This window comes from Stenella coeruleoalba, assembly GCF_951394435.1.
Source record: "Stenella coeruleoalba genome assembly, chromosome: 7".
NCBI classification, from domain to species: domain Eukaryota; kingdom Metazoa; phylum Chordata; class Mammalia; order Artiodactyla; family Delphinidae; genus Stenella; species Stenella coeruleoalba.
The window spans coordinates 43804413-43829499 of NC_137153.1; the positions used below are offsets into that span (position 1 = coordinate 43804413).

At 37.5% G+C, this 25087-nt stretch overlaps 2 protein-coding genes across 3 annotated transcripts in view; one reads left to right on the top strand and one right to left on the bottom strand.

Moving 5' to 3' along the window:
• Positions 1-25087, top strand: part of LOC307189655 (uncharacterized protein) — a 2229222-nt gene that overhangs the window by 102398 nt on the left and 2101737 nt on the right. The gene's annotated exons all lie outside the window — the stretch shown is intronic.
• Positions 16860-18446, bottom strand: LOC307189235 (solute carrier family 25 member 36-like). Its single transcript, XM_079927124.1, is given in 4 exon segments — positions 16860-17797; positions 17801-17833; positions 18027-18116; positions 18120-18446. Coding segments are annotated over 4 exon segments (930 nt in total). The 5' UTR covers positions 18411-18446; the 3' UTR covers positions 16860-17281.

A 25087-nucleotide genomic window follows, 5' to 3' on the forward strand; every position in this document is an offset into this window, starting at 1 on the left:
GAGCCAGGGAAGATGGAGGGGCGAAGGCCCTGCCTTTACTCTCCTCTCGTAATGTCTCTGTAGCTATAAGAGGTTGGGTAGTGGCTTCCAGTGTTGGCAAGCTGGAGGGAGGTTTGCTCTGTCTGTCTGGAGGGACAGCTAAGTCTCAGACATGTGGCAAATGCAAAGACTTCCCAATTGGCTAATGGGTCAGGTCTCACTCTATTTCCTTTATCTAGATATACCCAGTGGCTAGGACACTGCCCAGTATACAGCAAATTTGAAATAAATCGAGGCTGAATTTTTACGATTATGAATGCCAGGGTTTGTGGGTACTACACTACATAAAGTTATTTACCTTTCTCCCTGCAGTTTGGATTTGGATCCTAGACTTCCTTGAAAAGTCTTAATTTAAAAAGAAGAGAAGCAAGCAGCCTGCAGCTGCATTACAGGTTTTCTCCAGGCCAGAAGCTTTCCTATACATGATTTGATGAAGTAGCAGATGGCAAAGTTACAACCTGTGTAGCTCTAAGACTTAATAGAAACCACGATCAACTACAGTAATGGACTGTGTTGTAACCCAAATGTATGCTTTTTTGGTGCTCTGATGGGCTTGTCACTTATTCAGCCTCTTTGTTAATTAGGACAAAAATCCCTATAATTATACATTTTGAACAATAAATCTTTGGCCAATATCCTTTAGATATAATTTGTGTAACTGAATGCCCTCTTTTGAGTATCACTTTAAGAACTGAAAAGGAGAAAAGAGATAACTCTGACAAATCCAGGGCATTTCTGAATAAGCATGAATTGGATTGTAATAGGCTGCAATGAGAGAGCGAGAATATTTTGGGATACTTGATGTTCAGCAGAGCTCACCTGGGTCCTGGCAGTCAGGAATTCTGGGACACAGGATCTCTCCAGGAAAACTCTGAATTTATGCCTGTAATAGGCCGATTAAGGATTGATACGATTTTCATCATATCAGTGGAGTGATGTGATTGTGACCTCAGCTTCTTCAGGCTGAAGTTATAGATCCCAAGAGCCACCTATTCCGTTTCTGTGGGATACTGGCAGATGTGGGCCCTGCACATGTATGGCGAGTGAATGAATGCCCCTCTGGTGGAAGGTACCCAAGATTAATAGAAAAGCCTGCCTCTTGTCAGGTATTATAATCAGGAATAGGAAAGTTTCCTCTGTAATGCAGTTTTTGCTTCTACTTCCAGGATGCTACAATTATAGGCTGGGACAGAGGATGGGGACATGAATAATGGAGGTGACCAGCATTAGCACAATACTCCATTCATCACTGATGAAAGGCAAAGTGTAACCCTCAAAACAATCCTGGAGAGAGGGAAAGGGAGGGCAGTGCAGGTTCCTCGGGACCGTGATTTACCAACGCACGAGAGGATGTGAGAGCCTCTGTGTTAGAAGGGGCCACATTTTTTGAACTTGAACATCTATTTATAATGTGACCATTATGTGGAGCTGATTCATTACACAATTGACATGTGGATATTTCCCAGGCAGGCATTTGATTTCAAATATATGCGCTCCCTGTTCGAAGGCCATCTATACCCCCAACATTAAGTAGAAACCAGGCTCAGACTCATCATTCACAGCAAACCGGTTTCCCCTTTATTACATGTACTCTGTACCCTTCTTCCATGGTGATGAGATTACATTATATCATTGATTTGAGGTTGGTAGAGAAAGGTTGTGAATCTGATTTTTATTGTGTCCCAATCAATACAGAATATTCTGAAGAAGAATAGAGGGTTAGAGACCTCTGGTTCAGGTCAGAATAAATGCGAAAAGTACTTTTGCAAGGGTAAAGACGATTCAATTTAAACTACTTCCCTAGCCAGAAGCAGGGAGATGGAATAGTACCCAGTCTCCCAGAAGAGGCTGCTATGATCTTTGTGCCCTAATCAGGCTTCCTTGGGCTCAGGTGGTCCTAGGGAGCAGTGGGAGTATAAGGCAGGAAAATCAAGGAAGTCATGTCACAGAGTCTGGATCAACACTGCAGGGCAGGGGATGGACAGAAAGAAGAGCTATGACTAGGGGTCTACCAGATGGCCGAGGGCAGATCCCAAGTCCATGGGTGACAGAATCAGGTCCAGGCACCACCACCTTGAAATCTGAAGCTGCTGCTTCCTTGCTGTCCCTGCCACATTGGACCTGGGCTGTACATGGGTCATTGGGCATTCCTGCTGGGAGGGGATAGGAAGGCAAAATCAGAGGAACAAGGCAGGGGCTGACCTCTTGTGAAGTTTTTCCTGAAAGTCTCTGTCATGGAATAATGACCTAGAAATCAGAAGGAAGGATTACTCTGACCAACTGCCCATGGATTAAAGAAGTGTATGAGACAGTACGGGCAGCAGGGGGTGGGAAAGGATGGGAAACTGCAGAGAGTGAATTCTCCACCCCTTCGAGCGATCATACTATAAGACATGTCCTCAGATAGGCAAGCCTTGTCCACTGGCTGTCACTGTGTCTCAGGTGAGCTGGCACAGCTGAGACCCAGATCTGTCTCAATTCCTGGGCTCTCCAGTTCCTCAGAGGCACGCTAGCCTGACTCATGTCCATGGCTGTCTTCTGTGTCCAACTCAGGAGATTGTAGAAGATAGTTACCAAACAGGTAATTTGGGGGGATTTATTTGTCTAACAGACTTAATGACTGCCAGTTTACTTTTCTTACTTTGGTTTCCTTGAGCTGAGAGGGTTAAAGTGGTGAGAAAGCTCAGAATGGTAGGACTCTGAAGGTAAATTAGGCATAGAGAAAGCCTCATTTTCTGTTTCTGAAAAGTATTCTTTCCTTTCCGTTGTCTGCTGAGATCTGGAAGCTACTCTTTGCAGTGGGAATGGAACCTTTTGTTTCTGTTGGTTTCTGTGCTGTGTGACTCAGCCCTGGTTGAAGCTGAAATGTGACATAAAGCCACAATAGGCTGAGTCTAAGAAACATATGCTGTTTCTTAGACTTCCCCTGATAGTACCTTGTTTGGAGAGAATTATATATAACTGAAAGGGAAACGTATTCCCTACGGCCAGAAACTTGGCTTAGAAATGCTCATCTGGGGAAGTTATTTTTTGTTTGCCATTTAAATAAATCCACTGATATAAATCAATATTTGTGAGTATTAGGGAAGACCAAGTAAACAAACAAAGCCCTACATATTTATTGCAAACAGAACCGCTGTTGAGATTTCCTAGGGGAATTGAGGAATAGGGAGGGGGGGTCATCATTTCCTGCACAGAGAAAATGAACTGTTTCATTAGTTTCGATACAGACACATTTTTCTTTAAAAATAGTGGTTAGTGAAATCTTGTCGAATATGTAGCTCTTAATAGGTATACGAAGCATCAAGAATATTAGGTACAAATAACAGCATTAGGATTAGGTCTCACCTCATCCCCACCATCTGGATAGAACTCCCTAAAAGGAGAAAAGCAGCTCCTGACCTTCGGGAACTGGCAGGACACTTACAACTAGGCCAAGTGGACATAAACAATCTCACGGAACAGCGACATCAGACAAGGGCGTTCTGTGACTGTGCTGAAGTGAGAGAAAACACAAATAAGAAAACTTGATAATTTTGTCTAGGTGCAGGCAAAAACAAACCACAGATACCAAACGTCCCTCTCTCTTGGCTAATATGAGTGACTGTCACAGCTCTGGCCTCACTACATACCTTGTAGATAAGATTTATTAAGAATGTAGGCTAGAATTGCCCTTCTTTCCTGATGGCATCTGATCTACAGCAAAGTCCTGCTTCCTTCAACCCTCCCCCAGATCACCTAACCCATGCCCAGCTTCTAGAATTAATCCTTCCACACAGTTTCTTGCTGAGCTGCCCCACAGTTCCCCATGGTGTGCGTCCTCCCTCACTGCAATGAGCACTAAACCCAACTAGTTCACCTATAGGTGTGTTCCTGGTGATCTTTGGCTGGAGGCCATTGATTCTATTCACTGATTTCTCAACAGCCAATCCTTCCATCCCTTCTTTCCTGGAAACAGAACTATGATGTTTAGCTAGTACCACCCTCTTGTTCTCCAGGAAGGTCAGCCTCACTCCCAACACAGGATGCCTCATGATTGGTGTTTGCAAATGTTAGTTCTAAGGATGGGCATGGAAACCAAATCTAGTCAACGTGATCTGAGGGGAAATGGATTTATTGTGCTATCTTTTATCAGAAATATGTATTAAAAATTTTTAGTGACATTTATTATTTTCTTTCTAATTTTACAAGCAATACATGTTCATGGCAGACAACTAGAAATACATAAAAGCATAAAGTAAAAATTAAGTCATCCATAATCCCCACTCACCAGAGGTAACCATCATTAGCATTTTGAAGTATTTCCTCCCAGGGTCTACATATTTTTTTAATTGAAATATAATTGACCTACATCACTATGTTAGTTCCAGTTGCACAACATAATGATTTGATTTTTCTATATACTACAAAATGATCCAGTTGCACAGCATAATGGTTCGATATTTCTATATACTACAAAATGATTTCTATATACTACAAAATGTCTAGTTAACATATGTCACCATACAAGGATACTACAATATCAGGAATTCCCTGGCGATCCAGTGGTTATGACTTCACGCTTTCACTGCCGAGGGCCCAGGTTCAATCCCTGGTCGGGGAAATATGACCCTGCAAACCACCTGATACGGCCAAAAAAAAAAAAAGATTACAATATCATTGACAATGTTCCCCACCCTGTACATTTCATCCCTGTGACTCATTTATTTTTTAAGTGGAAGTTTGTACCTCTTAATCTCCCTCCCATATTTCACTCATCCCCCAACCCCCCTCCCCTCTGGTAACCACCTGTTTGTTCTCTGTATCTATGAGTATGTTCTGTTTTGTTATGTTTGTTCATTTGTTTTGTTTTTTAGATTCCACATCTAAGTGAAATCATATGGTATTTGTCTTTGTCTGACTTCTTTCACTTAGCATAATCCATGTTGTAACAACATTCCTTTTATGGCTGCAGATTTCATTCCTTTTATGGCTGCAGAAATACCATTATTTTTAATGAATATATAACATTTAATTGTTGAAAGTCCTTATTATTTTGGAAATCTAAACTATTTCATTTATAGCAGAGGGTAAAAGCTGAGAAACTTAGTATGCTTTTACTTTCTTCCTCTCACAGCATTAGTTACATCCTAAGATATTAAAACATAATATAGTATTTTAGACCGACATTATTGCTACTTAATTTTTTATGTTCTAGTGCCTTTTTTCAAGGATAGTTTTTGATGTATGTACTGTTTTATTGAACATATTCAAATAATATAACTTCCTCCTTCCCTTCCTCCCTTACTTCTTCCTTCTCTCTTTTCTCTGTTTCTCTCCTCCTTCTTTTTACATGGCTTATCAGCATTTTTTTTTTTTTTTCCTTTCACATGAACAGTAAATCTGGGTCACAATATTTTTTCCTTGAAACTTTGTCTGTGTTGCTTCTTTGTCTTCTGAACTACTTTTTTGGGAAAGAAAAAAAATTTTTTTTCTTTGAATGTACATCTTAAGAATAATTTTAATCTTAGAAATATGTAAAAACTCTTTGAAAATCTATCAGTTTGCTTCTTGAATAAACTGTAGAGTCAGTTGAACTATTGATGAAACTTCCAAAAAAAGACAGCAAAAATGTGTTATTTCAAATACTGCATAATTAAAAGTCTAATCCTTGCTAACGCCTGGCAGTATTTTAAATTTTAGCCATTCTGATGGGTACATAGTCATATCTTGTTGTGATTTTAATTTGCGCTTTCCTGGTGACTACTGATATTGAACATCTTTTCATGCTCATTGGCCATTCCTTTAACTTCTCTTTTAAAATGTCTTAACTGCTTTGTCTATTTTTTGTTGGTTTGTTTTACTTCTTCTTATTGATTTAAAAGTTACTTTTATATTTAGATACAATCTTTTAGCAGATATTTGTTTCACTTTAAGAAATTGAATTGGAAATTATAGCCAAATATATGGGTGTGATTTAATGAAAAAGGATTTATGTAACTCCAAACTGTGATATACACAAAAATGTTGGCAGGTGAATAAGCAGTTACATGTTTTAACCTGAAATGTTTAGTATACATGTATTCATTTCCTATTGCTGCTGTGACAAATTACCAAAACACAGTGGCTTAAAACAGCACACATTTATTATCTTACAACGTCTATAGTTCAAAAGTCCAAGGGTCTTACTGGACTAAAATCAAAGTGTCAGCAGGGGCCTTTCCTTTTGGAGGCTCTTGGAGAGACTCCATTTCTTTGCCTTTTCCATCATTTAGAGGACTCCTACGCTCCTTGGCTTGTGGCTCCATTCCACCATCTTCAAAGACAGCCACAAGAGGCTGAATCCTTCTCATGCTGTCGTCTTTCTGTTGTTCCTCTTTTGCCTTTCTCTTCCAATTGTGAGGAGGACCCTTGTGATTGCACTGGGCCCTCCAGGGTAATCAGGGATAATCTTCCTATGTTAAGATCATCTGACTAACAACCTTAATTCCATCTGCAATCTTAATTTCTCTTTACCAGTATAACATAGCATATTCACGCGTTCTGGGAATTAGGATGTGGATATCTTTTGGAGACCACTGTTTTGCTTAGCATAGTATATAGATTACTAATTCTTAAGATTTCTCCATATTGTTTTTTTTTTTTAATTAACACATGAACTTCTGGTCCCAATTGTATCAGGTAAGAGGACTTGTATAGTATCTAAGGAAATCTGACAATGCAACAGAGATGAATCTGACAGGAAGATAAATACCCCATGTAGGTGAGCATCTTGGAAAGGGACAGGGCCCCAGAACCCAGGTTCTACAGTTTCACTGGGCACACTTTTTTTTTTTAAAGATTTTTTTTTGATGTGGACCATTTTTAACATCTTATTGAATTTGTCACAATATTGCTTCTGTTTTATGTTTTGGGTTTTTGGCATGAGGCATGTGGCATCTTAGCTCCCCAACCAGGGACTGAACCCACACCCACAGCATTGGAAGGCGAAGTCTTTACCACTGGACCATCGGGGAAGTCCCTCGCTGGGCACACTTTTTGATCCCTCCCACTCAAGGGAACTAGAATACTAAAATATGGGAAGCAAGAGGAACACTTAATTAAAAATGATACAAACATCCTATTTAGAAGATTTACTGGAGGATGGTATTAAAGTAGATCAAGCAGAACACAAGGAATCATGGCAGGAACGAGGTAGGGAGAACACTGGTCACATTTACTCAACTTTGGTGGAAAAGACATTCCACATCTGGCATCAAGCATCACGCTCCCTGAGTGGAGGATTCAGGGAGGTGCTCAGGAGGAGCACAATTCAGGAACACGGGGGGACAATTACAAACTCTCTAAGAAAGGACGAGTGACATAGGGCAGGAAGTAGTTCGGCTGGTGGAGGCTGAGCCTGAGAATTTCTTACCAGATCTCACAGTCTTAACTGGATGTTCAGGTTGATGTGGCCTGGGTGTGGTGGTTTACAGTGTAGTTGGGGGTTATACTGGTGTGTGATATATGAATGATATAAAGGTCAAAATATAATCAATGCATCAAGTCCACTACTGTACAGCACAGGGAACTCTACTCAATATTCTGTAATAACCTATATGGGAAAAGAACCTCAAAAAGAATGGATATATGTACATGTATAACTGAATCAGTTTGCTGAACACCCGAAACTAACACAACATTGTAAATCAACTGTACTCCAATATAAAATAAAAATTAAAATTAAAAAATTAATTAAAATTAAAAATAATTAAAATTAAAAAAACTTTTTTCAAACTAAAAAAACCTCACAGAAACAAACAAACAAAACATCAAGTCCATGACCAGAAACTGATCACTCACTAAGGCCGCCATACTACAAGTCTTATAAATGGACATAAGTGCACTGTACATGCATTATACAGGCATGTATAGCTCCAATTGAGAACAAAGCAGTACCTGTCTTAACGGTAGCCAGTTGTCTCCTTCTTCTCTGCAGTTTGTTGTTAAAAGTCTTTTATCTCTTTATTCCAAACGTACCTCCTATGGAATGGAAGAATAGTCTCCAGGAGTTCCTGGCTCCTGCTTTAGAAGGATTGAGCCTCCTGATGAGACTGCAGGTTGCCGTAGAGTGTCCACATTCTCCCAGGGCCTAGGAGGCTGCGTGGCATGACCTTGCCTTCCTCACTTTTGAGCAGTTTACCTCCTGAGTATCTGAATGTCTCCTGGGCAGCAGAGAGGTCCCAGGTCAGCCCCAGAGTCCTGAAGAGACCTAGAGAAGAAAGTGACTGCATTTATCTAAGGAGGAGTGCTCCACACTAGAAGCAGCAAGTGCACTGTTATAGCTACAAAGAGGTTAGTTATATAAAAAGAAAATTATGTAGGAAATTATCAATATTGTAAAAATTAAAGTAAACAGAATAAATGAAAAATAAGGCTCTTTTTCTGAAGACTAACTGGAAAACAATACTTCTAAGAATTTAATTTCTTAGCTACTGCTCTCTCTCTCTGTCTCTCTCTGTGTGTCTCTCTCCTTTCTTCCTTCATTTTCTCTACTCTCTTGATTGGCTGCTATTATGAGAAAATGCAGGCTGCAGAGAATCCTCTCAAACCCTGAAGAAACTATTGTAGTGTTCAGTTGGTAATACTGAGCTGTTTACCTGTTTTTCACATTAAATTCTATTGTCTAGGATCATTGAACCAGAGCAAATAGAGTAGACACATGGTTAAAGTGTTAGTGTAAAGAGCAGCAAAAGCTATCAAACACAATTTCTGATTGCCAGGGAGGCTTGTATGTTCTGAGGTTTCATTCTGTCGCTTGGAATCAGTGCTGCAGTCTATGCTCTGATAGCCCCCAGAGCCTCACAGGCAGCCTCCTCCTTTGTGGTTATGAGTCCAGAGGCACATGGGAGGTGTGTGCACTATATTCTCTTGTCCATTGCTCAGATTTTTTTTTTTTCAGATGCCATGCAAAACTTCCTTCTTTCATCAGTCAAAACAAAACAACAAGAACAAAAAACACTTGTAAACTGATTCAGGCAAGTTACTTCCTTTTGGCCTCCAATTATTTCACCAGACATTTGGATCTCAATGTGGGTCCATTTGTTATTAATAAAACATTCATCATGCTCACATGCATATGGATTTCTTATCACTTTGGTTTAGTGTTGAAACAAAAGGCTGCCCTTTAATTAGAGGCTTCTAATGAAATATTAAAGCTGTGTTAGTGACTCTTCACTTAATCACTTTTCATGTGGGCAAGGTTTGGTTTGTGGTTTGGTAAATGTCAAGGGTACTAGTTATGGTGATTTCGGATGACTCTCAGTGGTTCTCTGAATGTGAGCAGGGCCCATCTGGCCATTTGAAGATTTCAGCGTATGAATAGGCATTGCATATTCAGTAACCACTTGTAGATTCAAACTGTAACTAGCATTCTCACCACTCAAAGGCCCTGGTTTTCTATTAGTTCTTTGTAGTTGGCAGTAAATCTCAGAGCAGATGTTTTTTTCTTTGGTCTTGATGCATGTAAGGTAGAGGGAGCAGGGTAAATCTAGCTTTCCATGTGAATCTTCACCATCTTTAGTCCAGAAGAAAAAGACCAAATACTTTTGGAAAGCAGTGTGGGCTCCCCACAGGATAAAGTTCATTTAAGTAAGTGAAAAATGAATATGTAAGCTACTACATCAAGACTACAGTAAAAAAGGATGATGTAATTCTCAGCAGAGGAAAGTCGATGTTTTGGAAACTTTTGTCTTTGTTTCAGTTTGAGTTACCAGAAGGTTCATTGGCATGCACGTATAGGATTGTATCACTCACATGCCGTTATTCTCTGAATCTGGTATCGCTCGATGCCAAAACCACATAGAGTGCTTTTAAGGTAAAGTCTAAAAAATATAGATACTAGCTGACCTGTAGCTAACAGTAAAATGTTACTTTATTTGAGAGTCTCTCAATGTTATGACACAAGGCTCACCTTACGGTCTGCAGTTATTTGTGTTAAGTCTCTCATCTTATTTAAAAATTGACAATCTGCATGAATATGTATTTTATTTATCTATTCCAATAGTTCTAGGAGGGAGAGAGGGCAGGTGTTACTGTTCATCTATGGTAAATTAGGGGTCTATCATGACCTGTAAAGGCTCTGAGGTTTTACCCTACATGTAAGCTGATGAGCTAGCCTGTTATGTTCTCTGGATGCTGGTAGCAGACATAAAACTCCTAGGTCAGAGACAAAGGCAGCACAGCAAACAGCATGAGCATGATGTCAGCTCCATTTCTCCATGTCCTCCAGACCCCACGGGATGACATAGACGGACCTAGATGGATGCACATGCAGGGGGTTGTGTCATAGGAAAGGAATTTACTGTTTTTATAGTGAGTGCTAAGCAAACCTGCTCTTTGTTTGGGTGGAGACATTACCTTATCCTTCAAAGTTGCTTGCTGCAAAAACAATTTGGAGAAATAGCCCAGATAAAGAGTCCCCAGGGCCTTACATTCTTGGCACACCCAGAAAGAATGTGCAAGGGTATTCACAGCCCATGGGATTGCCTCTCTCAACAGAGTCAAGGTTGAGCTAATGCTCAAAAGCCAGGTTTTCTGATGCTAGATTCAGTACTTTTTTGTTAATGTCAATTAATGTTAATGTTAATGTCCCTAATGTTTATACTTATACCAAAATGAATGCTAAACACAATACCAATAATTTATAGAGCATTAGCCCCACACCGGAGACTGTGGGTGCTAATTTATAAACATTGTCACTAAACCTTTTTACATCCTTGGAGAGTAGGTACCATGTTCTCCTTTAAAAATTAAAAAAGAGGCCCAATTAACTACATTTCCTATGTTCACACAGCTAGAAAATGGTAGACTCCAAAGCTCATACTGTTTTCAGAGGCCCAGATTGCCTCTTTTGTGGATATAAATTTAGTGGCACCAGCAACTCTCTATATCCAACTGTTTCATTCACAGCCTTCCCAATCCTTGGAACCCTCACCATTAGAGATTTGGTCTTCTTTTTAAGAATCTGTTTCTTGTTAAAAATCCAAATTCCTTGGAAGGGGTAACAATGTCCCATCAGTCACTGTATACTTGAGAATGAACAAGTTGAAAAGGTTCTTTCATGTTTGTAAGTGCTGATGAAGTAGAGGGCAGACAGACGTGAAGATATACGTGTTGTTTTGGGAAGGAAAGGCTACCACAAGGAGAGAGGTCAAGGACTGAAAGAAAGTTGGGCTAAAAATAGGAGCACTGTCCACCACAGCATCTGGGCAGTGTGCTTCATGCTTCAGCCATGCTATTTAATGGCTGGATATTAAACATGAAGAACACACCAGGACTTGAAAATCAGCATATAGCTGATTCTGTTTCAAATCTCTACTTTACAGAAGGAGTTCTGTAGCCCCAAAGGTGTAGGCTTTGGAGCCAGAGGGTCTGAGTTTAATCCTAACTCACCTAATTCTCAGGGGTGCAATCTTGTATATTTTCCTAAACATGGAACCCCAGTTTCTTCATTTATGAAATTTGGATAATAGTAGGGTTGTTATGAAGATTAAATAACTTACTAGAGTTAAAGCACTTAGAAGAAAACTTGACATTTAGTAAGCACCTGGTAAATATAAACTACTATTATTATATGTTCTTATTTAGGCCACCTAAAGTCTCTTTTGGAATGAGAGATAATATATAAAACAAGAATATTTTAAAGACATAACCTCCTTTAATTTATTATAAGGTAATGTTAATAGTGTCTTCTTTATGATTTTTGGCTTACATGAAATTCCAGAAATAACTGAGAAATGCTCCATTAAGTTCAATGCCACTTACATAAAAATAATTATTTCTTGAATAAATTACAGCTAATTTAAGAGTAAAATCAACTGCAATTTTTTTGCTTACAAAAGCATTGCTTTGTTGATTTGACATTTGGAAATTCCTATTTTGTATCAGTACTGTGCTGGTTTCTAGGCAGAGCACCCCTGTGAAGACAATGTAGACCTTCTACAAGGAGCCTAGTCTAGTGGAAAATACTGAGATGAACAGATTAGTATTTTTAAAGCAAGAAAATTATAAGAGATAAAAACATAAAGAAGAAAAGACAAATCACATATAATTTCACCTCCCAGAAATAACTCACTCTTTACAATTTTGATTTTTTTCAGCCTTTTCTTATGTATGAATTTTTTAACATGTATACTGTATATATGATGTGTATCCTGCTTTTTTCTTAACATTATATTGTATTCATTTTCTCATCATTAAATAATTTTAGGAAACATGATTTTAACGGCTGGTGTTATCTCACATGCACGTATCACAATTCATTTCAACATCACTCTCCTTGTTGTAAATTTAGGTTTCTAGTTTTTCACTAGACTGTAGCTAAAACATGAGAAATATCTTCTATATAAGTCTTTATGTGAATCTCTGATGTTTTCTGCAGCATAATAACTCATTAAACAAGTGCAAATAATACATAAGTATTAAGAAGGGAAATTACTACTTAAAAATTATGAAATAGATGTTGCCAAGTTCCTTGTAGTAAGTTTGTATCAATTTGCACTATCAGCAGTATAAGCAAAGGTAAATTATGCTGCATTCTCAGTAATACTGGCTTCATTTTATTTTTGCCAATTTATAAGTAAAAATGATGTATCATAGTTTTAATTTTCATTTCTTTGGCCACTAGGTGAATATTTTTTGTCCATTTGTGTTTTTATTTTAGTTATTTGAATAAAATCGAGGTTTTCACTTCTTTTTTGGCCCGTCAAATGTCCTTTTATTTTGAATTGCATGTTAATGTTCTTTGTCAAGTTTTTCTTTGCGCTATTCACTTTTAATTGAAATTTATGTAGTAAGAACATTAAAACTTTGCCACATGTGTGGAAAAGTTTCTCCCCATTTCATTTTTTCTATCTGCAGAGAGAAGAAAAGAACAAACTTAGAGAGAAGCAGATTGACAGACTGTGCAGGCCCTGAGAGAGATAAAAACACTGTCTGTAACGTAGCGGTAATTCTTATCCCCATTATACAGATGAATAACGGGGATAGAGAATTTGTAAATATCAGAGGCAGCCAGTAAATCTGTGGATTGCAAATCTCTCATACCCACAATAACTATGTGGGTAGGAATTGTAGAGGAGTGGGTCTGACATGATTAAATTTATCTTTATCACTGTATCGTATTATTTTACTGGTTATAATTAACAAGTATTTATTAATTTTTCTGTTTGAAAGAATATCAATTAAAGGAAGTGTAGTGGATGTAGTAAATGCTTCAGTGCATGTCTGTATCTTTGTTTTTTCTTAACACTTTATTTTATTTTATTATTTTTAAATATTTATTTGGGTGCACTGGGTCTTAGTTGCGGCACACAGTACCTTTGTTGAGGCATGTGGGCTCTTTGTTATGGCATGTGGTATCTAGTTCCCTGACCAGAGATTGAAACTGGGTCCCCTGCATTGGGAGTGAGGAGTCTTAACCACTGGACCACCAGTGAAGTCCTGTATCTTTGTTTACTTGAAAAAATATGTATTCTGCTGTAGATGTGTGGAGTGTTTTATAAATGTCAATTAGATCCTGTTAGTTGATAAGGCTGTTACATCCCTCAGTGTCCTTATTGATTGTGTTTAGTAGTTCTATCAATTGTTGAGGGAAGAGTGCTAAAAGTCTCCACTTGTAATTGTGGATTTGTCTGTTTCTCCTTTTAGTTCTATCAGTTCTTGTTTCACTTATTTTGCAGCTCTGTTTTTTGGTGCATACATGTTTAGAATTGCTGTATCTCTTTGCTGGATTGACCCTTTTACCATTATGTAATGTTCTTCTTTGTCCCTGGTAATTTTCTTTGTTTAAAGCCTACTTTGTTCTGATATTAATATAAGCACTATTGCTTTCTTTTGATTAATGCTTGATATATCTTTTTCCATCATTTTATGTTCAATGAGTTATAATTAAAGTGAGTTTTTTTAAGACAGCACAGGAGTTTAGTCATTTTTGTTTCTATCTATTCTGTCAATCTTTGTCTTTTAATTATATATTTAGACTATTTACATTTAATGTAATTTTTGATATGTTTGTGCTTAAAATTGTCATTTAATAATTTATTTTCTGGTTTTCATTTCTCTATTTTCTTTTCCCTGCTTTTTTGTGAGTTACTTGAACAAATTTTAGAATTTTTGACTTTGATTCCATTTTGATTCAGGTATAGTGTTTTTGAGTGCATCTTTTTGTATAGATTCTTTTAGTGATTGCAGTTATGCAGACATAAATTATCACAGTCTACTGGTGTCAACATTTTTGTAGTTCAAGTGAAGTATAGAAAATTTACCTCCATTTTTGTCTCTTTAATCTCCATTCATATAACATAACATAATATGATATGATATAATATAATGTGGTATAACATAATATTTTATAATATTATCTTAAAAAATAAGAAAAAGACTCTGAAAGGTGGAGTGGAAAAGGCACACTATTTAGGGATCTTGGATTCAAGGAACGAGACAGTGATGAGTTCCATGAGATTCCTTTTTGCCTCTCATACATTCCAGTTTGGGTGTTGGAGAAGCCTGCACCCAGGAAAGATCAATGACCACAGATTAAAAGCCCACAGAAAAGCCTGTTCTCTCTAGGTGGGAAAAAAGCAATTTAGCAAGGCAGAAAACTTTGACAATAACCACCTATTCCAACCAAACATCATGGAAAAACACAGGTGCTCTGCTACCCCAGTCAGCAAAGACTGAGTAGGGAGCCTAAATTTCCACTGTCATTTGGTAATAATAAGGCTTTATATTAAAGTTTATCTATATCAAATTTATGTTATAATATGATTTTTATTCTAAATGTGTTGAAGTTCATTTCATGGCTCAGAGTATAATCTATCTTGGTGATTGTTCCATGTACACTTGAAAATAAATTTTGCTGTTAGGTGGGGTGTTCTATACATTATTCAGGTTTAGTTAGTTGATAGTGTTGTTTAGTTCTATAATACTTAATGATTTTATGTTTACTTGTTTTATCAGTTACTGAGGGGAGTATTAAAGTTTTCAACTGTAATTGTGGATTTGTTAATTTCTTTCAGTTCCATCAGTTTTTGGCTCATATATTTGAAGCTCTGTTGTTAGATGCATACTTTAATGGAGGATTGACTTTCTTATCATTATGTAGTGTCCCTTTTTATCCCCAGTATTACTTTTCTTTCTGAAGCTAACTTCATCTAATATTAATATACTTACTCCAGCTTTCATCTGTATAATGTTTGCATGGTATATCTTTCTTCATCCTTTTCCTTTTTATCTATATATGTCTTTGAACTTGAAGTAGATTTGTTGTTGATAGCACATATTTGAATCTTGCTTTTCAAAATCCAATTTGAAAATTAAATTCACATTTAATGTGATTATTTGTATGATTGGATTAAAACTTACTTTTTTTTCTAGCTATTTTCCATTTCTTCTCTCTGTTCTTTGCTCCCCTCCCCCTTTTCTGCCTAGAGCATTTTCAGTGTCTATTTTATCTCCTCTATTAACTTATTTATACCTCTTTAAAAATTTGTTTTAGTTGTTAATCTAGGGCTTATCATATGCATATTTAAGTAATAAATTTTCAAATGATATTATACTACTTCATATGTACTGTACAGACCTTCAACTGTATATTCTTTTTTTATTTTATTTTTTTGTTTGTTTTGCGGTGCGCAGGCCTCTCACTGTTGTGGCTTCTCCCCGTGTGAGCTCCACACGTGCAGGCTTAGAGGCCATGGCTCACGGGCCCAGCTGCTCCGTGGCATGTGGGATATTCCCAGACCGGGACACGAACCCATGTCCCCTGCATCGGCAGGTGGACTATCAACCACTGCGCCACCAGGGAAGCCCCTCAACTGTATATTCTTTTTTTTTTTTCATGTATACTGAAATGACTACCACACTGGAGTTTAATTGTATAAGTTTCATACACCAGTATAGCAACATCCATAAATGAAAGTCTTTTAATTGAATTACAGCAAATATCTTCATAAGGGCCATACATTTAAAGTATTAAAAGGTGCAGTTGAACTCAACAGCAAAATGTAGAAGCTATATCCTGTTAACACGCTTAATCTGAATTAACTTGAATCTTTCTATGATTTACCATTCAAGAAATTCGGATGGAATAAATTCCTTATCCAAAGCAGTTTGTTCATTTATAAAACTGTAAGTTAATTAGGATCACTACCTGCCCAATCAGATTGCAGAGGGCCCTTCTCCTATAATGTTTATGCTGCCCCAGATATTTATAACGTCACCTTAAAAAAAGAAAACACCTTGTAAGGACAAAGCTGAAAATTACCATTTTCTCTACTAAATAAATGCAATGTATGCAGAGCTTCTGGAAATAATTCTAAGGTTCAAATTCTTAATGTGAAACCAAATAGAGAAAGATTCAGAAGCAGTAAATTTTTTCCACTTTAAGAAAATGATACTTAGGTATCACAGGGGATAATTCAAGTTCATAATTAATAAGTCACTGAAAAGACACTGCATTCATTCATGTATCACTAGGTTAGAAAAGATAAGAGGACATGCTCAAGTCACTGAAATGGCCAAGAATCAACATTTTACTGGTCGTGTCCCAAACTATTACCATTTGAGTTGATACATTAACAAACAATTTAAGTGTTCACATTATGCTAAACATAAAGCACCTGTGAGCAGTGGAAACCAAAATATTTTAAAGCTAAAAATAAACACATGTTTAGACACTACTTCATTTATCGTCAAAAACAGTGACTACTAATGCCAAATGATTAACTTTAAAATATAGTGCCAGATCCTCTCAAGGAAATGTGAAAATACTATTATCATTGTTATTTTTCAATTTTATAGGAATTATGCCAGAGTTAGAAAATTTATGACTGTCAGTACTATCTTTGGATAGTTATACAGTTACAGATGGCTCTGTCTAGAAGACTGGAAAAGTGCTCATGGAATAAACACTATACTCTGATTGCCATAAATCAACAAAATGCCAACTGTGTCCTGTGGACATGGTAGAGAAAATGGCAATTTTGAAGAACGAGCGCTTCTAAAGGCTTTTTCTTGGAGGCAGCCAAGGTTTTTTTTCACATTACTAAAAAGACTAAGTAATGTGGTTATGATTACTTTAATTCCTACAACCAAACTTCCACTTAGGTATAGTTCCATGTTCCCACACTATTTTCCTTCTGTCCACCAAGCTGGCTTCGGTACTCCATGGTCCACTGTATCTTTTGGTCTTCCCTCTTTATAGTACAGTAGCCTGGTGGTGCTATCCATTGAGCAGGTAGACCACTAATTCATAGGTGTCCATCATAATGGCTGTGTTTGGAATCTGTCTCACCAGATGAGTTGTCAGACCACGGTAAAGAGACCCATAGCCTTCTTCTTGAACAAGCAAAGACAGTGTCTGAAAAAAGGGTCTATATTTTGTTCCCTCCTCACGCAGTCTTGTTCTTACAACTTCATGTGGATATGCTATAGTTGTGGCACACGTTTTTGAGGTGGCAGCAGCTAGCATCATTCCCACAAAATCTGATGCTTCTTTTACAGACTCTTCTTCATTTTTCATTGTAGAAGCAATCTTATATTCCAGTAGTTTTTGCTTAATACTTTCATAAATAACAAAATGGATAACAGTCTCTGATATGCCAGCATATGAAGCAGACATGCCCCTATAAAATCCTCTAAGTCCATCTGTCTGATACACTTTATGGACACACTCAAAAGCGCCCATTCTCTTTTCCCCACGGTTCCTTGCATCAAGCTGTAACTGAGTCTTTATAAGCTAAATGGGGTTGGTCGCTGTGATTGCAGTAAAACCTTTCACCTTTTGCACTATGATCAGTAATGTTGCACATCCATTTTTATGAAATATTTTGGATTATTTTGTATTCAGTTTCTTGTGCTCTAACTTGCCCAAGATCTCTCTTCATTGGTAAAGAGTATTTCACCACCTTGATCTTTAAGGCTTTACCTTCCAGCTTTAAAACTTCAATGAGTCAGTCAACAATTACTGCCATTGCGGCTGAAATCATGTGTACCTGGGTAGAATCAGGATCAAATAAACCATTCAACTTTTCCTTGCAGTTTGAATAAGCAGCAAATTATATTGCTCTGGAAGGGGCTGCCCCCACTAAATTGGGGCCTAATCCTCTAAACAGGGGACGAGGCCCTTCTTTTTCCAAGATCACCTTTAGACAATGGAGAGGTCCAGGAGACACTACTCGATTGACACTGTCTCCAGCCATGATGTTCAGCTGAACTTCAGAGATATAAAGTGTCACAGAAGATGACTGCAGCCGTGTTTTTACAACTTCCAGTGGACATGTCAGAATAGCTCCCACCGTACTGCCACATCCTCCGGCAAACAGATGCACCAGCGTGTCCCTCTGGCTCATTCTCTCTCCCGCATGTCCTCTGGGCGCTGAGGCGGGACGTGGCCGCCGCGACGGTCGCAGCTTCCGCCCCCCAACTGTATATTCTTAATTTCTCCTTCCCATCCTTTGTGCTACTGTCATACTTTTTCATATGCTATAAATAGAGAATGCATTACTATTACTTTTGTTTTAGAATAATTGAAAATAAGAAAATGTTAATTTTATCTTCATTTATTCCATTTAATTTATTCTTGTTTCTTTCTGGTACATCCAATTTTCAGTCTGATATATTATTTCTGCCTGAAGAAATTTAACATTTTTTGTAGAGTAGGTATATTGGTAATAAATTTCCTTAGTTTTTGTCTGAAGGTATTTAGTTTTCCTTCATTTTTTAAAAAATTTAATTTAATTTTTGGCTGCATTGGGTCTTTGTTGCGGCACGTGGGCTTTCTCTAGTTGTGGTGAGCGGGGGCTACTCTTTGCTGCGGTGCGCTGGCTTCTCATTGCTTCTCTTGTTGTAGAGCATGGGCTTAAGGCATGTGGGCTTCAGTAGTTGCAGCACACGGGCTCAGTAGTTGTGGCACATGAGCCCTAGAGCATGTGGGCCTCAGTAGTTGTGACTTGCGGGCTCCAGAGTGCAGGCTCAGTAGTTGTGGCACACAGGCTTAGTTACTCCGCGGTGTGTGGGATCTTCCAGGACCAGGGCTCAAACCTGTGTCCCCTGCACTGGCAGGTGGATTCTTAACCACTGTGCTACCAGGGAAGTCCCTGTTTGTCCTTCATTTTTAAAAGATATTTTTGCTGGATAAAGAATTCTGGGTTGAGAGCAGTTGCACTTCTGGGTATATATCTGAAAAAACAAAAACACTAATTTGAAATGATATGTTCACTCCAATGTTCATAGCAGAGCTATTTACAATTGTCAATGTATGGAAACAACCTAAGTGTTCATCAATATATGAATGGATAAAGAAAATGTGGAATGTATATTCTCAATGGAGTACTACTCAGCCATAAAAAAGAATGAAGTTTTGCCATTTGCAGTAACATGGATGGACTTGGAGGGCATTATGCTAAGTGAAATAAGTCAGACAGACATATACTGTATATCACTTATATGTGGAATCTAAAAAATACAACAAACTAGTGAATATAACAAAAAGAAGCAAACTCAAAAGACAGAGAGAACAAACTAGTGGTTACCAGTGAGGAGTGGGAAGGGGGAGGGGCAATATAGGGGAAGGAGATAAAAAATGGTTATTATGGGATTATATGAAATCATGTGTGTGAAACTTTTGAAAATTGTAAAGCACTATAGAATTTAAAGACTCTTATTCAATTAAAAAAAATAAAGTGAATCCATATCAAAAGAGGGAGGCTTATTACCATGAAGAATATTTGCTGAATCAATAAATGAATTCAATATTAAAAAAATAATTCTGGGTTGACAGTTTTTCTTTCAACATTTAAACGGTGTTGTCTTCTAGCTTGGATGTTTCTGATAGAAGTTTGTTGCAATTCTTGTCTTCATTCCTCTGTATATTACGCTTCTTTGGAAGAATTTCTCATTGTCTTTGTTCTTAACACTTTGAATATGATAGGTCTATATATTTTTTAAATGTGTCATGCTTGCTGTTCTCTGGACTTCTTGGATTTACTGCTTCATAACTATCATTAATTTGGAAAACTCTCATCCTTTATTTCTTCAGGTATGTTCTTCTGGCCCTTTTTTCTTTCTTGTCCTCTGGCATTTTGTTCAACAGCTCTTGGATGTTCTATTAAGATTTTTTTTCATTCCTTTTTTCCTGTTGGATTTCAGTTTGAGTAATTGCTATTGACTTTTCTTCAAGTCTATTTGTTCTTTCAAGTGTCAAGTCTATTGATGAGCAGTTGAAGGCATTCTTTATCTCTGTTACTGTCTTATTTATTTCTAGCTTCTCTCTGAAGAAATTACCCCTCTGATCTTAGATGTCTTCTGCCTTCTAAATTAGAACTTTTAACCTATTAATCAAAATTATTTTAAATTCTCTGCCACATAGTTCCAGTATCTGGGGCAGAAGCTAGATTTTGCATAGGGTTTTAAGCTGCACTCAGAGTTGCTTATCACTACGTAAGTTTGTAGAGAAACATCACAGACCAGCAAGTTGGGCAGCTTGTTGGGAGTAAAATTGAAATAATAAAACAGAGGAAACATTCCGGCACTCTCTTTGTTAGAATTTTATTCTCACTAGAACACTTAAATGTGGTAAACCTAATTCCATAGCTCTAAACTCATAATCTCTTCATCACAAGAGCTTTATCCCTCCTCTAGCACTTAAACAAATGTTCTGAACATTAATTCAAGTATAATTTTTAAAGGAGTCTATTATAGGTTCTTTTTGACCTAATTTGTTAAGAATGTTTCTTTTTTTCTGTCATAATCTTCCCTCACTAATTTCTACAGGCAATATGTCTTTAGAAAATGCTCCTAAGGCTACAACACATGGCCAGACAACTAACATCAAGATTTTTTCAAAATGCAGTGGTGCTTTTAGTTTTTGAAACAGTCAGCTGCAAAAATCATGTGGGTGGCTTTGAAGCATAAACATACACACAAATAATGTGATAGTTCTTTCCAAAAAGACTTGGAATATTTTGCTCATCTTGATATTGGGGAGTATGTTCTTCCTTTTTTTGACATGTGAATAATATAAGCTTTATTTCACAAGCTTTTCACCCTTCTACCCACCCGTTTATCCACTCATCCATTCGTTTATTCAACAAACATCTTCTGAATGCCCATCTGCCAAATACTTCATGAATAATACAAAGATGCTTCTTGCAGGGAGTTTATCATTTACTGGAGGAGATAAGATGTAATGATAAGGAAGAATGATACACAAAGTGTGATGTTGTCACTGTTCCGTAGAAGAAGAGTCTATGTGGAACACCCATTTGCCCTTTCAATTGCTAATTTCCTGTCCACATTCTCTCCTGTGCTCAGTTGCACAACTCAAACTCAATAAGAATGAGACTGTTGGTGCTCCTTTCATGTTCTCTGGGGTGAAAAATGTACACCCCACCCTGATGTACATGCACAATCCCAATAATATTTATGAGAGTTACTAGTGCCAGCAGGAGGCTCTGCTGCTGAAACTGTTGGAAGACATTTGAACAGCTTTTCAGTGAAGATTAATGGTTTCAGAAAAGAAAAAAAAAATCTTGGTCTGTTAGCTGGAAGTTAACTCGAAGGGATATAACAGAAGAAAGCCAGCGAGGATACTTCACAAGCGAGGTGTGTTTTGAGGAGTTTATGTTGGAACTGAAGCTTTGATGAATTACTTGTATAATGCTACTGACAGGAAGATGTCAAAGTTGGTGGATAACAACAGAGAAAATAATGAGAGTTACCATTCCAGAATGCCAAAGCACACCAACAATGCATTTCTCCAAGAGAATAGTAAGCAAATGCATTTCTTTGGGTTAAATTCATTTGCCAAGGCAGACTTAGAAAGAAAGCTGGCCAAGGTGGAACTGCTGCTGTAAAGAACATGCAGATTATACTTCCAATAATGACTCAGGCTTTCAAACTTCCAGTGAGCACAGGATCCTGCAATTAAACAGTTGCACTTTCTCTGTCTTTTTGGTCTTCCCCATCTCTCTGGGTTGAGAATCTAGATGGAAAAACACAGTGAAGAATGAAGTACATAGAACCTTGGTTCAGGAATTTTAATTATTTCCCAAACACATATTGTGTTTTGATCGTTCCTCAAAAACACTACTGAGACAAATTTCATTATTTGGTTTGCTTTGGAATATTACCTCTTCTTATTGTAACTGAGATGCTTACGCCTTCTTTGACATCAGGTTCTTATAAGGCCTTCTGTAAACTTTGATTCAACAGTTTGAGGCTATCTGCAGGATCCCTCATTCCCTCACTCATTTTAGTGGTCTGGAATCACAGACATTCTGCCACATTCCACATTATATAGAAAGCTGCAGGGAAGAACCAGACAGGGTGTCCTCATCTTTATGAGTAAAACAGCTTTCTCTATTACTTGCCCTGCTATCAACATAGTCTACCCGCTACCACTCCAGCCATCACCCGAGACAGAATCTGTAGCCAAATGTCCTCATCCTTCCAGAACAAGCTGTCCTACTGTCCTGGAGGGAAGGCAGTGTCAATATGGGTCTGAGCAGACAGTTAAATTGCCCCTCAGAGATGGTCTGGTATCTGTGGTTTTGACACATCTTTTTTCCTTCTGTTTTTTTTTTTCTCCTTAATTCATCAGAGTAAAAAATTATTCCTGAAGAACACATTTTAATATATACATGTAATACATTTACACTATATAAAAAATATATTTCTACAGGCTGTAAATCTATGTTTTCACTTGCATTTTGTGAACGTTAATGAGGTTAATACTCTTAAGAACAGGAATAAGAAATATTAGGTAGGCTTCGAATATCATATACTATTGGAAACTAACTGCATGTGAGGAGAGAATTATATTTTTTGAGGTTCGGATTTGGGCAAAGCAAGGTCTGAATGATTGTATTTCCCTGGATATTTCAACACGAAGTTGCTGTGACATATAAGAAGACTAGAAATTGTTTTGTGAGCATAATATGTAAATAACCATAACAGCAATAACAGTGATTATTTTGTACTATCACAAATAATATTGTACTATATGTTAAGATGTTTTTAACATGCATTATTTCATTTAATTTTCACAACTCTTAAGATTAAGTATTATTTTGTTAATACACATTTTATAGGCTTAAAAAAACGTTAAGTGATTTGCCAAAGTCACACAGTGTTGAAACTTAAAGTAAAGATATATCATCATAGAGCCTCATTAAATATCCCTTAACATCTACATTTCGCGATTTGTTGCTTGGTCAATGGCCCAGGGAAGGATTATTCACACACAAGTACTTCCAGATGCTGTGAGGAATTGCAGAGGGTGCCAGGCATGCATTGCTTTGGGTTCAGTGGGTTCTTTTTCTTTGCTCAGAAGGTCATTTATACCCTGAGGTTCATGTATCTACAACTGAGGGCATATTAACAGAACAGCTAAAATCCTGACAGTAAAATTGATGGTAAAAGCTTAATTTTGCATTTTGGCAGTGTTTTAAATTCCTTTTTATTCAATTTAGTTTCGCTTTGTTTTCTTTGAACGTTTTTGGCTACATTTACTGCTCTATACTGAGAGGCTTGCTGATTATAGCTTCACGCCTTTCCTCAATTTGCACTAAAATATTGTAGTTAAATTCCTGAGGTGCATTGAAATTTTGGATATTAATATGCCTACATTATTTCCAAGTTAAGTTTGTTTTTCCTGGTTTTAGAAGGCCTACAAAAATGGTAGTACCATTTACTGAAAAATGTTCAGCAAGTCCTCCTAACTCTGTTTAAAGGTTGCTTCTGAAAAGCAGAAAGTCCTTCACTGGGTCATATTTGAATCCACACACTCATCACAAGTTTTGGATCCAGCCCAGGGTTGTTAAGATTCTTTTCCTTTTTTAAAAAAAAAATTAATTAATTAATTAATTTTTATTTTTTGGTTGCCTTGGGTCTTAGTTGCAGCTTGCGGTCTCTTTGTCATGGTGCTTGGGTTTCTCTCTAGTTGTGGCGCTTAGGCTTCTCTCTAGTTGTGGTGTGTGGGTTTTTTCTCTCTCTAGTTGTGGCACACAGGCTCCAGGGCACATGGGCTCTGTAGTTGTGGTGTGCGGGCTCCAGAGCACGTGGGCTCTGTGCTTTGCAGCACGCAGGCTCTCTAGTTGAGGCACGTGGGCTTAGCTGCCCCGTGGCATGTCGGAACGTAATTCCCCGACCAGGGATCGAACCTGCGTCCCCTGCGTTGGAAGGCAGATTCTTTACCACTGAACCACAGGGGAGTCCCAAGGTTCTTTTCCTTGACTGGCACAAAGTGTTGATTAAAGTTCTGTTTGGCTTCCACTCAATGGTTGGCCAGCTTCCAGCAGCAGTATTCCTAGTCTATCTGTATGACGACATTTAAAATATCATGTACTAGAGATGATACATATAATATCTAGAAGGTATTTTTAAGGAAGAAGGTCTTCCCACGTGAGCTATGCAACTACTTGCTATAGCTCAGGGTTTTTTCCTCCTCAGGCAGTTCCCTCACCTTTTCTTAGCCAGAGCTCATTTTACTTACTTATTTTAACATAATACATTATATTTATTAGCTGTTTTGTTTATCGGTTCTTTCACTAATTTGTGATTTTGTTTCTTCCACTAGTCCTCATTTCTTGAAGCCATAGTCAGGATCTGGCCCAAAAGAGGTATATAATAAATATCAGCTGAATAATAGAAGTATTTTTTCTAACTTTATTGAGGAATAATTGACAAAATATAATATATTTAAAGAGTACAATGTAATGATTTTACACACACATATGTGCAATACTTTGTGGAATAATTACCAAGATCAAGATAATTAATACATCCATCACCTCACATAGTTAACTTTTTTGTGTGTGTTGTGAGAACACTGAAGATCTACTCAAGCAACTTTCAAGTATATGATTTTGTATTATTAACTGCAGTCACCAAAGTTTGTACTTCTTGACCTATATCTCCCCATTTCTCTCTCCCCCCAACCACTGGCAATCACCATTCTATTCCCTGTTTCTATGAAATTAACTTTTATTTTCTTTTAGGTTCCACACAGAAGTGATACCGTACATTA